Raw genomic sequence first — 11,485 nt, 5'->3', positions numbered from 1 at the left:
CAATTAACAATGCCAGAGCAATTTTTTTGATGGAGCTTAAGGAAAAGACATTCATTGATATCAGCTCCCACATATTTGATACTATTGTGGATGAGACTAGAACCACTTCTAGGCCTAAACTGATCTTCCCTAGCCTACTCATAAGGATTTTCAGAAAGAAGGGTGTTGCAATCCCTCTGGACATCAGTCCCATGTCTACACTTTCAGCAATTAACAAGCAAACCTTCAAGAGGATATGTTTTCGTCTTCCAGGTGAAGAAGATGAAGGTGATGAAGGAGAGGGTGTCCCAATGGAGACTGAGGCAGAAGCAGCAGGTTAGGCATCAACTTCAACACCCAGAAGGAGAGGCAAGAGGACTAGAGTATCAACTTCTTCAGATATACCTCCAGATGCATTTCAGGTTATCCTGGAAAGACTTGATGGACTCAGAGAGGTCTAGACTGAGCAGTTTAAGAAGATAGCAGCCATGCAGGACCAGCTTGATTTTCTCTCAGTAAAATTTGATAGCATCACCACACATCATGAGCAGTGACCCTTAGGCCATTCCGGTCAAAAATGGGGAGAAGTTTTTTGAGAAGCAGCTCTTGAGGGGGAGTACTAATTTGAGGGGGAGCAGTCAAAAACAGTGTTTATCTTGTTTACATTGTTTATGTTTATGGTTATAGTATTATGTTTTGGATAATTGTTGTTATTATGGGTTTGATACACTGTGGTTATGGTTAATGTTAGGTTTAAACTCATAACTCATGGATGGTTTTGAAACTTTGATACTTTTTATATATTGATGATGTTTTTCAGTTTATAATGTGGTTTGTACCCATGTTGCGTTTGTAAGTTTTTAGAGTTTGTTTTCATATTTTGTAGGCTTTATGCAGCCTTTATGCTTTGTTAAATCAGTACTTCTAACTAAATGTCATGCATTTTCCTTTTAAGTACTGTCACTCTTGTGCCCTTGTAAGATTGTTCCTAGATGCATATACTTAGTGTATTATGCATTGGTTGAGTATTAGGCATGCAAGTGATTTGCATTGATCTTGTTAGCTTATATGTCCAAGTGTTCATTCCAAGTGTGAATGAGCATTGTGGTCACTACCTTGAAGTGATTGCTTGTTTGATCAAGCCATGGTTTGTTTCTTAACTCCATCTTTGCTTGATCACATCATGCCTGCTTCATATGCATTTTATGCTTTTCTGCATACAATGATCATGGTGTATTGTTGTGTTTCAGGAGATTCATGTTCATATGATTCAAGAGCTTCACAGTTTCTAGAGTTAGGTGTGAGTGAGTTATGTTCAACTGTTCCCAACTCATATGTTAAGTTTAGAGTCTGTTTTAGGGTTTTGTCACGGAATAGCCAAAGGGAGAGATTGTAAGGTTGAATTTAATCAACCATCTTGTTGGCTTTATTCTGTGTCAAATTTTCTTGTATTTCAGCAATTAGTAACCCTGTATTTAGGTGGGATTCTTGTAAGGGTAGTGAGTGAGATAGTGTGAAGAAATGCTCAAGAGTATGCAAGAAAAACAGGGACTCGCGACTGGATCTCGCGGGTGACTCGCGGTTGCAAGCCGCCAGAAACTGCACACGTGCTAGGCATGCCAGAAGTTGAAGCGTCATGCTAGCTGGAGCACTACAGGACAAAATAAGACAACTGGCCGTTCAATTACCTCGCGGCTGGAACTCGCGACTCAGTTAAGCCGCGAGCCAACCCTGTTTTGAAAAACCTAACTCTTCACATTCCATTCTCATCCTAGTATAAATACCCCTTATACCCACGAAAGAAAGAGAGCTTCCAGAGAGAATTTTGAGAGAGAAACCCTAGAGAAAAAGAAGATTGATTCATCCACAATCTTCACATAAGAGACTCTTCAAATTCCTCTACTTTCTTCCTCTCCATTGTCAAATCCTTGAGAGGCTTATTACCAAAACCATTTCTCACCATATCCATTTCTATGAGAAGGTTGTTTGGTGCTTTGGGAAGCAGTTAGGAAAGAACTAATTTCACATTGGTTGATGCTATGGTCAAGTAGCGAAATTCGAGAAGGTAGAAAAGAAATAAGTTCGGGGCAACCTCGTTGGAGCAAGAAGCTTGGAGGGCTTAGGTACACTGGGTAAATTAGGCTTGGAAGGTCAATTGCTATTCATGTATCCCAACTACATTTTCTAGTGGATTACTTACCACTTGGAGGGTAGCGGAGATGTTTTACGCTGAGGGCTTCGGTTTCCTCTTCGATAACACATCGTGTGTTGTCCTTGTGTTTGCATCTCTCTTCCCTTAATCTTTGTCTTTTATTTTCTGCTGTGGATGTGATTTTAATTGGCTTAGATTGTTTACCAATTTTGTTTATAGCTTGTGTTCATTTTCCGCACACTTATTGTTTATCATAAAGCTTGAATTGGTAATTTTGTTATTGGGGGTCTAAACGTTCAAGGGTGTTTTATACACTATTTGAACTTTCAAAGATTGGCATTAGAGGAAGTTTATAGGATAAAAAGAACTGTTGTCTAGCTTATAAAATGCATGTGGTAGTGTAATTGCCATAAATTACCTTCTTCTATTTTTTGGTGAAAAGGATACTTTAATTAACAACTAGCCAGCCTCTAAAACAGAGGGAACAAAATGATCATACAGAGCTCCTGCCGAATCAAGGCTAAGGAGAAAAACTACATCCGGAGGGGGGTCAATGAAAATAGAAAAATCTTGGCTAAGCAGAGCTCCCCTTCTAGGGAGGGCATCTGCACATTTATTAGCCTCCTGAAAACAATGTTGAATTCTTACACAAGGAAGGGCTTTCAAACTTTCCCTACAATCAGTGACCAAGACATCAATTCCGTTAGGATTGTCCAACTCCTTATTCAACAGATCAACAACCAATTTTGAATCAAGCTCCACAATTATTGCTGGAAGTTTGAGGGCTGAACACAAGCGAATACCATCTCTGAGAGCCCATAGTTCAGCTGCTACGCTCGTTGTAATACCTATCGCTCTAGCATACCCTTTAAGCCATTCACCCCTCTCATTTCTAATTAAACCCCCTCCACCAGCCAGCCCAGTGTTCCCCATTGAAGAGCCGCCCGAGTTTAGCTTGACCCAATTTGAAGAAGGAGGCAGCCATTGCACTTGGATTTTTACCTTAACCCGATTCTGCTTCTCAGTCATCCCAAGGTACAAGAATTCCGAAGCCTTGGCCGTGATCTCAAGTTTCAGGTCCCTGTGAAGGTTTGGATTATCAAAAGCAATGCAGTTCCGGTGTAGCCAAAGAGTCCACACCGCGAAGGGGAAGAGGATGCTCCAACTGATATTCGAAGAAACACTAGTCCTGGAGGTTTTACAATTCAGATTCAGCCAATCCACTAATTGCAATCCATAAAAGAGGTTTCTTTGGAAAGGCGGAGAGAGGGAATTCCATAAGGATTAAGCCTTGGGGAAGTCCCTTAAGGCGTGGAGAATAGTTTCTGGCTCATTATTACACACAGGGAAAAGGAAAGGAATATCCATACCTCTTTGAGCAAGTAAGGCTCGAACCGGGATGCTTTGGTGGCAACATTGCTAGAGAAAACATTTGATCTTTGGGAGTGAAGCAATTTTCCAAACCCAATCACCCTTGAAATGCTGCCTTACCATGTTATTATCATCCCTGTTGGCTAATCTGTAAGCTTCCTTAAGTTTAAAGTCCCCATTAGGAGAAGAAAACCAAGATAACCAATCCTCTCCTTGATTACAAAAAGGAAGAGGAGTGGCTTTCATTTCCAGAGCAAGAGCCTTAGGAAAGGCAAAACAAAGGCTTCCCCAATTCCAACCAGAAAAATTAGAAATATCCCTTAGAGAAAAAACTTCCTCACCTTTATTCAAAGGACCTTCAATTTGACTTCTTAAAGTACCCTTATTCATCCACTTGTCAAACCAGAGAGAGAGGGAGTTGTTTCTACCTGCAGTCCACTTGGAGTCGTTTAAGAAAGTAGCTTCACCTTTCTTTAGACCGATCCAAGCAGGAGAATTGGTGGGAGGACAACCTGAGCTCCTAGTCCTTCTCCGCTGACCTTTGCATTTTTTTGACAAAACTCTAACCCAAAGGGATGATTTTTCTGTGTGAAATCTCCAATTCAACTTGGCAAGAAGGGCAGTATTTTTTGGTTTGGCTGCATGGATACTCAAACCACCCTCTTCCTTTGCTTTTGTAATTTTGTTCCAGCCAACAAGATGAACCTTTTTCCTAGATTCAGAAGTGCCCCATAGGAAGTTTCTATTTAATTTATCTATCCCCTAGAGAATTTTTGGGGGAAGGGCCGTGTACTGCATCACATAGCTAGGAATGGTGGAGGTGACAGATTGGGTTACACAATTCTACCTGCAAGGGATAGGAGATTTGATTTCCAACCTGCCATCTTGCTTTTCATACGATCCAAAATAAATCCATAATCTTGACGAGTGCCTTTATGCTTGATTGGAAAACCCAAGTACTTTCCAAGAGAAGTAGTGGGTTTGAAACCCAAAATATCACACAAGTCTTCTTGAGAATCTTGGTCCACATTGGGAGAAAAATAGACTCGAGACTTCTCACTACTGATTTTTTGACCGGAGAGTTCACAGAAAGAATCCAGAGCTTCTTTGATGGCAACACAATTCAGATGTGGCTCAAATGAAAACTCCTGCATGGATAAATTAAAGGGGGTGTCCCCACTCTTGTTCAGTGACAATTCAGAATGTCCTAGATTTTTTTTATTGGCAAGTCAAGCATCCAATGGGTCCCATATGACCTTACTCTCCACCTTATACTTGTAAAGGGAGCAGTTTCCTTTTGAGTTAGAATTCATTGGAGTTCAGATTGTAATGTATTTATAAAAGGAAGAAGAGAGATTGGGTTTGTTAGAGATCATTTGTTCAAGATTGAATTTGTTAAACCAATCTTTATCAAAAGTGTATTTGTAATTTTAGAATAAGAGTATTTTAGATAATTTGATTTAAAATGCTTTCATTCCATTGCCTTTAGGGTTCTATTTTTGTGTTGTCATCAAACAAATGAATAATAATAAGTATTACATTACAACCTCTTGTATTCTTTGTAATATTTATTTATATTTTTATGCAATCACCATTATAGTGTACCAAACATGCCTTAGTATACTATTATATGTACTCTTTAAGTTTTTACCATGGTAGGTTCGATACAATTTGATTCCAAAGGTGATAATTTTAAGTGAACTTTTTCTTATATCAAATAATTAAGGAAAAAATATTTTCTATATTATAGTTTTTTATTTGAATTTTTTTTTCTATTAATCAAATCAAATTAAAATCAAATTGATACTACAAATTCTCAAATCAATTGTATACAAAGAATAAACTATATAAAGAATAAAATAAACTTGATGGTGACTAGTTCTCAAGAGATACTAGAGTGAAAGAGAAAAAAAAAGGGGTTTATTTAATTTTTTTAGTTAGGCATTGACAATTTTTTCAAGGGGGAAAAAAGGTAGGAAATGTATATTATTTTAAGTTAGCTACATATGAAAGAAAGATATTATGAACAAAATTATGGGGGTCTTTTTACACTTGGGGGGACTAAGGCGATTGCCTAAATAGCCTATATGGTAGATGCGGCCTTGGGTGGTCTTATCCTCTCTTTAAGTTGGGAGAGCTTAGTTTCATTGGTTTATTGGGCTTAAAAAATAAACTTGGCAAAAGTACAACTATATTTAGAAAAGGGAAATGTTATTGGTTTAGGAACTATTTTTAGAAACATTTTATTAGAAGAATGATAAAATAATAAATGTTGTTGTCTTGTTGATAGTTTTTTATATTTTCCATGAAAGTAATGTAAAAACTTTCCAATTATGGTTTATTAACAATTGCCCTAAAGGCATTCGTTAATATGATTCTTAAAAAAAAAATAAAGTTTTAAAAACAAAAAAGTTATATACAAGCTAAATAAGTTGGCAAAAAGCTTTGCCAAACAAGCCGTGGTGATATTTAGAATGTACTAGAACAATACATCTTTAATGTGACAAACAGCTGAAAAGGGAATGGAATTGAAACTGTGGTGATTTCGAGATAGAATTTCTCTGTAACGGACGTAAAGAGACAACATACCTTCAAGGGACCAAATTGCATGTAACATATGGACGCGTATTAGATCAAATCTAATAGATATCAGAGCTGAAAAGAGATGCAAACTTTTTATTTAAAATTTCTTCTGAAAATTTACAGAATGCTGAGCTTATGATCGATGTGGAAGCAGTCCTGTGTGTTGAGTGCATCAATCAAAAGATTCAAAACATTACTTTGAATTTCTCCTTCACTTCTCACTTTTGTTATATCATTTAGGTTCCTAAATTAAGACGAAATTTAACCGAGGTACTGAAAATTTTTCAAATATCATTCTCTGCAATTCTGTTATGTTACTGGCTGCTTGTCTAATTGAACCTTTCCTGTTTAGGCTGAAAAGGAAGAACGGAGAATTCGTAGGGTATTAGCAAACAGAGAATCAGCCAGGCAGACCATTCGACGTAGGCAAGTAAGCATTTAGTCATAGAGAATACTGACCTTTCTGGCTACCAGCCTCATCCTTATTGTAAGTCAAGAACACTCCGTTCAGTGTTGCTGCTTGCAAGTGACCAAATAGTACTAGGGGCATTGAAAAACATTTGGGAATGGGAAAATTTGTTATAATTATACTCCAAGCAGACCCTCTAGCTGGGCATGCATTCACTTATTAAACACGTCTGTTTGATGTTTTCTTTTTGCACTAAGCCTTATGCATGGACAATACCTTCTCTCCGTGGGGTCAAAATTTAAAAAAAAAAAGAAAGCATTTATTGTGATGTAGAAGTTCCTTGAGAATTCTTCCTAATCTGTCTCACAATTTGCTTGGATTTTTCTGTTGAGCCTAAAGTTACTTGAAGTCTGACAAGATAATTAGAAATTTTGATGCCTAGATATTCACCTGCATCAAATATGCTCACTCTAGCCAATATAAAAATGGGCTTTCTTAAGTTTTGTTTTTTAGCAACATACATATGTATCATTGATCTGTCCTGGAATAACCGTGGAAAAGTAATTTTTTGTTATAATGTCAATAAAAATTTATGGCCTCTCTAATTTAGTTTGCCACAAATGTTGGGGTTAAAATAAATTGACTCCAATTAATTAATTCAATTACCCAAGTTAATTAATTAAGTCAAATTACATGCAAGTTGTGAAGGCATCAACAAATCATCAAATAAACTAAATGCAACGGAAATTAAATTGACATGGTGATTTCTTGACGAATGGAGAAAACCTCTCACAAGGCAAAAACCCTACCAAGTGAATTTAAGATCAGCACTCCCAAAAATTCATTAATCAATAATCAACCAAAAATTTATTATTCAATAATCAAGTAGTTACAAGTATGAAAAATCTTATCACTGCCCTGGCCTATCCCAAAATACTAATCTATAGTTGAACTTTCGCTTCAATACCCAATTGAACTTAATCTTGTAGTAGACTTCTTTACTTTGCATAAATCTTTAATTTGTGACTAAATCCTTTGCACGGATCCTAGTACACAAATAACTTCAGCCAGGGACGCACTCAAGTGGGGCCCCAAGGGACCTCGGGCCCCTCCTGAGTCCAATTTTTTTTTTTTTTTTAGTTATAATATTTTTCATTTTTGTAGTTAGCCTCCTTTCAAAACCTTAGACCCCCCTTCTCCACAATAAGCCTAACTAGCATCGTCTAAATAGCAACTATCCAAACAAAAAACTTAACAAAAACAATAAAAATATTCACAATGGTGATTATATATTAGTAAAAAAAAAAAACTGTTTTACCACCATAAAACCAGAAAATCATGTGTTATTGAAGAAGTTAAAGTGAAATTTTTTGTAACTACAATAAACTAGAATAAATACTAGTTGACTGTAGCAAGTTGTTAAGAATAAAATACAATATTTTATTAAAATTATATCTTTTTCTTCAATTAAAAAAATCAAATTCTCTCACTTCCTTTATTATTTTAATGAGTTGTTTTTGTCATTTTAAATGAAGTGATAAAAAAAAAAAAAAAACATTTGATATTGGGTGTATTATAAAGTGAGGAAGTAGATAAAGTAATTTTTTGAGGTGCTAAAAACTAAAATTTTTAGCACTACCAATATGAATGCTCTAACTTCAAAAAAAAAAAAAAAAATCCTAGCTAGCCTAGTATTAAAAAAGACATTATTTTGTTTTAGTTTGTCTTTGTTGGTAAATGATTACATCTTAATGTATTTAGAAATAACGATTTTGAGTATTTATAATTTTTTAATACTATATGAATGTCTATTTGGATTTTTTTTCTTTATACTCCGATCCCTACTAGCTTAAAATTATGGGTTCATCCTTTACTCCAGCAACTTGATTAATTGTTGTTGGTTGTAAAGTTCTTCATTTCATAAACAATGGAGATAGGAAGCACCTGGTTACAAAACCTTAAGGTAAACAAATGCAGTAGCTACACACAGAATATATGAATTTGAGGTCTTTATTTCCGTACTTTATGACTTTTAAAATAAGTCTTATATATGACTAGGGTTAAGGAGAGAGAAACCCTAATTAATCATTCAAGTTATCATGGGCCGAATTTCAGATCTGAGAATTCTGAAATTGTAATTCTTGATAAATCAAGCTTGTATTGAGATTCTTCATTAATCCTCGATAGCAGCTAATGTCGAGCTTTAATGAAACCGTTTTTCTTCACTTATTTCTTGGATCAAACTCTATGTCCTTATTAATACCACTTGATATATTTGAACAATATATTTTTTAATACATTAAACCCAACTTAGATCTATCCAATTACAAGAGAGTGTTTTGTCAAAAGATTAACCAATTATATACAAAACATGACCCTAAAAACAAAGATAAGTACATGATTTGGATGTCTTCTTGAGTGCTTAAAGTAGGAAACAAGCAAGAAACGGTTTTTTTTTTGTTGTCAAGTCAAACGTGCTGGCCATAATGTAAAAGTATAACGTGTCAGTGTGTAACCACCATTGATATATAAAATATTATCAAGTTTTTTTTTTTTTTCTCCATTTTACATATCAAGATAATTTATCCATAATTTAAAAAAAAAATTATCTATAAATGAAATAATGAAATAAATTATTTGCCTTTCTTAACATAAGTTTTTTAGTAATATATGTGAAGACACTACAAAGTGTCCATTTTGGTTTTTTCGACTTAAATAAGCATTGTCTGTGGTGATAGCTAAATGAATCACTATTCTTGAGAACTACACATTACGAATTCTGATGCATTCACAACATTTATTTTATTTTATAAATTATTTTACTTTGATCAGACCAATAATGAGCTCTTTCATTTCTATAGTGCATGATATGGATCCTCTACATTATGCTTTCATGTTATGATGTTTATGAGGATCATTTTTCTTTTTTTTTGAAATAATTAGTTATGAGGATCATCTTCTTCTTTTTTTCCCCTGGTGTCCAGGCTCTTTGTGAGGAGTTAACCAGAAAAGCTGCTGACCTACAATGGGAGAATGAAAATTTGAAGCAGGTAGGGAATAGTACCCCTAAGTTATCAATAATCTTCTTATAAAACTTCCTTTTACTCTCTCCCTCACTCTCTCTCTCTCATGGACAATGGCATGTGGCATGGAAGTAATATAAAAAGTATTTCTGTAGTATGTATATTAGTTCTCATCCTTTTTTTTTCCTTGAACTTTCTTAAACAACGTCCCATTAATTTGTTCACATTTTGTGACATTTCTAATGAGAAGGAAAAGGAGCTGGCTTTGAAAAAGTATCAGTCCGTGGATACCACAAATAAACTCTTAAAGGAGCAAGTTACAGTTTATGTTTAGACATGTTTGACTTTGGAAGAATTACCACATATTTTGACATGCTTCCTGATTTTGCAGATGGTAATGGCAATAAAAGTTGAGGTTGAGGAAACTCCACCTGAGCATAAGTCAGCTGATGTTGCAACCTCTACCTCTTCATCTACAAATTGCCCATTGTTCTTGTTTAACCGTCCACCACTTATGCCTGTTTTCTGGCCTTCCATCATTCCATCTCAAAATCCTGTTCCATCATTACATGGGAGACAAAGTGCCACTGTCATTCCATCAAACATTGACATGCCAGGTATTTGCAGGCCTGATATTTCTCAAGAACAAGATAACCACATAGATGCCAATAACCAATATAATGCTAGTTCATCTTCAAATACTGTAGTTCAATTAGAGAACCACCATTACTCTTTGCCCGTTAATTAAAGTAAAGACAGAAGCTACTGCTTCAACAGAAGCCAGACCTACTAATGACCTAAACAAGACCCCAGTTGGGTGCCCTTCAGATGGAGGTAGTCAGCATACAGTAGTCCACTCTAAGGAGATGCTCTTTACACCTGAACCACAAGATTGTGTCCAACCTGCATCAGATTACACTTTGAGTGAAAAAACCTTCAAAATCTTGTCATATTGTTACTGCTTTTCCAGAAAAGAAGCAAGAATCAGCCATTTACCCAAATTAATAAGAAGCTAACGGACGCGGTTGCTGCAGCAGGAGCGAGAAAGAGGAGGACGGAACTGACAAAGCTAAAGAATCTCAATGGCCGTCAATGTCGAATGCATTGTTGAGTTTTATAGCCAAGATTTAGCTGAAGAGTACAAAAGAAAAGCTTTTTGTCCCCTAGGTTTTTGTGTGGGTTTAGTGCTGAGTTCTTAACAAATCCTTGGAAATTTTGCCAAGCTCAGAATGCTTAATCATAACCATAAAAGGCCCTTGAAGGAACAGAGGCTGGCAGGCCTGTAATCTGATGTACACTGCTCAAGGTTAAAAACTTTTTCTTATTATTATAGGTTAGGTTAACATGACAAATCTTCAATGAAGGGATAAGGGTGATTCTTCAAGAAAGTATTATTTCCGAGTGGATTATCCTAGGAAATTTTGCTGAGTAAATGAGTACAGAGTTGATGGAACAATACTGCCATTCTTCTGGGCTTTAAGTTAGAAAAGGGCAGCAAACGAGAATCACAGGGTGCTGACGTATTGTAACCATACATCATGGTCATGACTTGTATTACTTTTGCAGCAAGAGAAGAGTTCATTAGTGAGGTTTAACTAATGGTATTGGACTGCTCATTTTGGTTTATTTATACTCTTTTCAGAGTCGGTTGACCCCAAAATTTTGAGACTAAGACTTGTTATAATCATACTGTTTCTGGAGTTACTGTTGTATCTGCAGGATTCTTAGTTATATATATATATATATATATATATATATATTTTTTTTTTTGGTTAATGGGAAAACAGATACAAAGCGTTATCTCACACAAGCAGTGAGACCAGTTCCACTACTTCTAATCGGATTCACATCAGGTGCAATACCTCCACTTCCCTCACAATTTTTTTAACTTTTTTAATTTTTTAACTTTAACCCTTTTACTCTTTTTAAATATATTTTATTTAATGGCTGAGATTGAAAGTTACTTTT

At 35.6% G+C, this 11,485-nt stretch overlaps 1 protein-coding gene across 1 annotated transcript; it reads left to right on the top strand.

Annotated features, from left to right (window-relative positions):
* The first annotated feature begins 5,589 nt into the window (after window positions 1–5,589).
* On the top strand, window positions 5,590–10,265 carry LOC115952035 (bZIP transcription factor 68-like). Its single transcript, XM_031069130.1, has 5 exons — window positions 5,590–5,652; window positions 6,438–6,515; window positions 9,479–9,544; window positions 9,768–9,833; window positions 9,909–10,265. The coding sequence occupies exons 1-5, from the start codon at window positions 5,590–5,592 to the stop codon at window positions 10,263–10,265; spliced, it is 630 nt and encodes a 209-aa protein (XP_030924990.1).
* Window positions 10,266–11,485: the final 1,220 nt, after the last annotated feature.

This window comes from Quercus lobata, chromosome 7 (genome assembly GCF_001633185.2).
Source record: "Quercus lobata isolate SW786 chromosome 7, ValleyOak3.0 Primary Assembly, whole genome shotgun sequence".
Lineage (NCBI taxonomy): Eukaryota > Viridiplantae > Streptophyta > Magnoliopsida > Fagales > Fagaceae > Quercus > Quercus lobata.
Note: the sequence above shows the minus strand (reverse complement) of the source record. Positions and strands in the feature narration are given on the sequence as shown.

What these genes read in the sequence shown, in the direction of transcription:
- LOC115952035 (XM_031069130.1), top strand. Translation starts at nt 5,590, where the DNA reads ATGGTAGATGCGGCCTTGGGTGGTCTTATCCTCTCTTTAAGTTGGGAG. An exon ending in GGGAGAGCTTAGTTTCATTG is followed by an intron (nt 5,653 to 6,437) that starts GTTTATTGGGCT and finishes TTTCCTGTTTAG; the next exon opens with GCTGAAAAGGAAGAACGGAG. An exon ending in ATAAACTCTTAAAGGAGCAA is followed by an intron (nt 9,834 to 9,908) that starts GTTACAGTTTAT and finishes CTGATTTTGCAG; the next exon opens with ATGGTAATGGCAATAAAAGT.